Source organism: Nicotiana tomentosiformis, chromosome 6 (assembly GCF_000390325.3).
Source record: "Nicotiana tomentosiformis chromosome 6, ASM39032v3, whole genome shotgun sequence".
Classification (NCBI taxonomy): Eukaryota; Viridiplantae; Streptophyta; class Magnoliopsida; order Solanales; family Solanaceae; genus Nicotiana; species Nicotiana tomentosiformis.
In genome coordinates this window covers 40,302,490-40,307,652 of record NC_090817.1, presented here as the reverse complement: position 1 = coordinate 40,307,652, position 5,163 = coordinate 40,302,490, and the positions used below count along the sequence as shown (strand labels likewise).

At 37.4% G+C, this 5,163-nt stretch overlaps 1 protein-coding gene across 1 annotated transcript; it reads right to left on the bottom strand.

The window, feature by feature from the left end:
* Positions 1-1,598: 1,598 nt before the first annotated feature.
* LOC138893847 (uncharacterized) lies at positions 1,599-2,185 on the bottom strand. The gene is made up of 2 exons (XM_070178511.1): positions 1,974-2,185; positions 1,599-1,854 (listed from the first exon to the last, which is right to left on the bottom strand). The coding sequence occupies exons 1-2, from the start codon at positions 2,183-2,185 to the stop codon at positions 1,599-1,601; spliced, it is 468 nt and encodes a 155-aa protein (XP_070034612.1).
* Positions 2,186-5,163: the final 2,978 nt, after the last annotated feature.

Genomic DNA, 5,163 nt, shown 5'->3' with positions numbered 1-5,163 from the left:
AAGGACTTACTCCAATTACATGAACACCATGGGATTCGATTCTAAGAAGAAGGGGGTTTAGCCAACATACCTTAATTGAGCTTCTTAGACTCTAATATGATCCGGAATTCTTGGCAACTTCAATCTATTTTATAAATATAACACATTGGACAAAAATTTGGAAGATGGTCATGATTCTAACTTATTTGAGCATATTATCAAACACTAGGTGTGAATCAATATTTTAAGGCCCTTTTTGTGAAAGACTCAACCGACCCACACCCCATTCTTTTCTATATTTAACTCACAACCTCCCACATACCTTAGGAACACATGCGTGCAAGGTAAACACTCCCATCCCCATGAATTACCTTACCAATGGCCCATTCTATATACATTTTGAAATTAAAAGTTTGGGTGATAGAATCTTACCTCTTAGGAATAAGACCTAGGTGCCTCTCTTGATAATCTTCAAGGTTTTAAGTGAGAATTGAAGAGCAATTTGATGAAGATCACTTCTCCCTCTAGGACCCTCTCTGCGGGACCCATACCTTACTATGGGATATGTTTTAACGGAATAGGGTTGGGTTTAAAAACCCAAAAATTGAAGCTCCGGAATAGGTTATGCGGTCATATAGTGGTTATACGGTCCGCAAAATGACCGCAAAAACGGGTGCCACTGTCACAAAGTGCACCATAGATCAGTTTTGCGGCCCGCAAAGTGGACCGCAAAATGGTTCTCCAAAACTGGGCTGGCCTGGTCAAGTCTATAATAGATTTGCGGTCCGCAGATCAGTTATGCGGTAGAATAATGCACCGCAAAATATTCCTCCCCAGTTTTCTCATGCTGGTTCTATGATGGATATGCTGCCCACAAAATGATTATGCGGCCGCATAATGGAGCGCATAATGGTCTTCAAAATTGGCTCGACTCCTATTGCACTTTGCGGCCGATTGGCGGTCTGCATAGGGATTCTGTGTCTGCATAGTGGACCACAGAAACACCATTTCTGCAAAATTCTTCCTTCAACTCCCCGACGCACTGTACAACCCAAAAAGTTCGTACCGCGGCGATCATGCTAACCGCAAAAAATTTCTACAATCATCAAACAAATTAGCCTACCACGGCACCATGAAACCCCGAGTTTTAGTAAAACCTTTTTATGAGGCATTACATCATCCCCCGCTTAAGATCATTCATCCTCGAATGTGGGTCAAAATCTACCATTATCATCCAATGTGGCTCAACTATTACTTCATACACCAGCAATTCCACATTATTTACTAACTCCCGCTTAACTATTACTTCATACACCAGCAATTCCAAATTTTTTACTAACTCCCTAAATTTCCAAATATTTCGCAAGAGTCTCCTCTATAACTGGGCCTATCCACCTGCCAGAGAATCCCAGAAACCAATCCTAATAAGATATACATTACCTAACAACGTAACATGATATGAAAACAACACCAAGCATGGCCTCATAAGCAATACATTACCAGAAAAGAACACCCTTAACATCAATTGTACAAGTGATACATAATTCATAGAAGGTAAGCATCTTAACATTTTCATAGAATCCAACTACCTAAATGCATAGTTATTCAAATAAATGAGGTTACTTCTTCTTCATCCCTTCATCAGCCTCCCAGGTGGCCTCTTCAACCTGCTGGTTTTTCCATAGCACTTTCACGGAGGCAATCTCTTTATTTCTCAGCTTTCGGACATGCCTATCGAGAATGGCAACTGGAATCTCTTCATTAACCTCAATAGTCTCAACCGGAACAATGAGTGTCGGGTCTCCAAATACCTTCTTCAACATAGACACATGAAACATCGGGTGCACTAAGGACATTTCTGGAGATAACGTAAGCCTATAAGCCACCTGTCCAATCTTCTAAATGATTCTATACGGTCTGAAATACATCAGACTCAATTTTCCTTTCTTACCAAATCGTATTATACCCTTTATGGGAGAAACCTTCAAGAATACCCAATCATCCTCTTTGAATTCCAAATCCCTGCGACGTATATCCGTATAGGATTTCTGACACTATGGGCAGTTTTTAACCGTTCCTTAATGATCTTAACATTCTCCATAGCCTGGTGCACTCGGTCTGGTCCTATCAACTCTGCTTCCCCAATATCGAACCACCCAATGGGAGATCTACATCTCCTACCATATAGGGCCTCGAACAGAGCCATCTGAATGCTAGAATGATAACTGTTGTTGTGGGAAAATTCTATGAGTGGCAGGCCCATTTCTATTTTTATAACCCGACCCCGTTTGTTATAAAATGACTTCGGGGTTATTTCGGCTGTGTTAAACGCCTATTTTAGAGAGAGGGGAGTGCTTTAGGGAAAGAGGTTTAATCCCCAAATGCTTTGACCATCAATATTTTCCCCAATCTTGAAGATTCAAGGGAACCACTCACTAGACCATTATCTACCCGGGTAAGACCTTGTCCTATAATCTTCATGCGATTGTTATGGGTTTATGTAGGTTGTGGAGTTTGATATAGGCCATGCATGTGACAATAGGTCGTAGTATGTGAGGTTTTTGAACTATTTTGGGTAGTTTCTTATTGAAATTGGTTGAGGAAGGAAGGGATTACCATTGTAGAGCTTTGTAGTCGATTTTGCATAATAGGTGTTTGACAAAATTCTCAAGAGAGTTATATCATGAGAATCCTTCTAATTATTATCCGTTTTTTTTTCTATCTTCTTATAGATTGATATTGCTAGAAGTGTTGGAATGTTATAGTAATCTAAGAAAATCTCAAGAAAGGTATGTTGGATAAACTTCTCTCTTAGAATCTAATTCCTTGATGTTCCCGCAAGTTTCAAGTATGGTTGGCCCAGGTTCCTAATTCCCATGTTCCGAGTTGTTCCTAATAAATTCGAATATCCCAAGTAAACGTTGTGTTGAAGGACGTATACACTCAAAACGTGTTCCAATTGCTCCTATCTTATCGTGATCTTTTTCGAGAATGTGTTCAAGTATGGTTTATGTATTAAAATGTTATAACTTCAATTCATGTTTGAAATGAAAGTTCTTTATGCTTAACTTGGAAAGAAAAACTCATGTTCTTAAGATGCATATAGCTCATATACATATCAAATCTCTATTTCCAAATGCATTTATTGTTGATAAGCTATGACAATGTTTGGAAGTGAAAAAAGTGAGAGCGATATATAAAATTTGGCCATGGTTTTTGTAGATAGAGCGTATGATATGAATTTGTGTTTCAATCTTAAACCATCACGATCTCCTTTGTAAGAATTTTCAATGTGTTTTGAGTCCTTATTTACCCATGAGTTGAAACCGTGCACTGCCTTTTTAAAGTAGTACTTAAAAAACAAATGGTGTATTACCCGTTTACGATTTTTAACATCTGGTTCAGGCTGGGAAAATGCTATATTTGTTTTACTTGTTTCGGAATTTAGCCAATTCTTCTCACAAAGTTTTGGAGCTCGAGAAGAGGCGATTTTTGAGAAAAATTTTATCACTACTTTGTGGGTAAGTAATTTCTACTTGGATTTAGTTATATATTTTGATTTCACATATATTTCTATACCTGAAACATGAAATTTCAAAGTACAAAAAGTTGGTATATTTGTCTACAACTTAAGAGGGTAAATATTAGGAATTTGGACTAAATTTTTGAATCTAATCATATTTGGACTCATGGGGTTATGGATAGTCGGGATCTACCCCTTAACTCGGGTTGTGACTATATAGGTTTGAGTTGACTTTTGTTAACTTTTGTGAATTTGATTAAAGATTGAAGCTTTATTGTTTGAAGATGATTCCTATTGCTTTGTTTGATGATATTGAGTAGATTAGTGTCGTTTCGTATTGGATTTGAACAAAAAGGTGATTTATTGTTGATTAAAGCTTGTTGGGTGGAGGTAAGTCTCTTATCTATTCTTGTAAGAGGGAATGTTCCCCATAGGTGATTTGTTTGCTACTTGCTACATGATTTAGGCGATACGTACATGTGAGATGAAGAGCGTATATGCATAGATAGGTTATGAACACAGCTATATATGGATGGGATTCTGTTATGCTTTATTTGGACTTTATGAATTATTTATCCATGTTTCTTTTATTCAATGTCTACATGATGAATAAATCATGATTAGAAACCATGCTTAGGTTTTTGTCTTGTTGGGTTGGATGTATACATGCTCTAGCCTTACTTGTCTTATGATTTGGTGATTTTCAGCTTATGCATGTTTGATATCATGATAGGACTTAAGGATATTTAATGGACATATTAAACTGTTATGAAAAGTCGAATTTCATGATTAGCCATGATCATCTTTTATTCATGTTATTATTCTTCAACATTTTATTATTATGTCCTGGTGCATTTTCATCATATCATCTCATATGCATATACATGAGTTGGAGAGTTGGACATTGAAGAAAGTTGAAAATTTTGGCACAAAGAACATTGTGAATGGATATGATTAGTGGCTCATGTAGCATGGTCCAACGACACTTGGATATGGATCCATCCCCATGGAATCAGGTGACTACTCATATTACTTTGGGCCCTGTGAGCGCAAGCATCAGATTAGTGCTAGTATGGACACTTGGCCAGTGACAAGCCCATTGATTTGTACGGTGAGGTACCGAGATTGGATAATGAGCATGCATTGGTAGCGTAGAATCTTGCATTGGCTCTTATACATATTGATATTTGATCATGAGCATATATTGGTAGCTTAGACTAATGTATAGGCTCTCATACGTATTTGAATGTTAATTGACTCGTATCATGATAATGAAAGAATTGACAAACTGATATTATACTCTGTCTCTTTATGTCAAAAGCATGCCTAAATTCCATATTTACTGTACCATTGTTTTCGGACTTGACTGATGATATTATGCCTTATCACATATTCTATTTATATTTTCATATTCTTATTAAACTGTTAGTAGGTGTTCGTGTCATCCCCTAATCACTACTTCTTTGAGACTAGACTAAATACTTACTCAGTACCATGGTTTTGTACTCACACTACACTTCTACACAATTTGTGCAGCATCTGAGACTGGCATTAGCAGTACCCTTAAGCCGAGTAGGAGTATTTTGTTGGAGCATAAATGTGTGGAAATAACTTACTCCAAAGTCTTGTATGAAAATCTCCAAGCAAAATGGCCCCTCTCC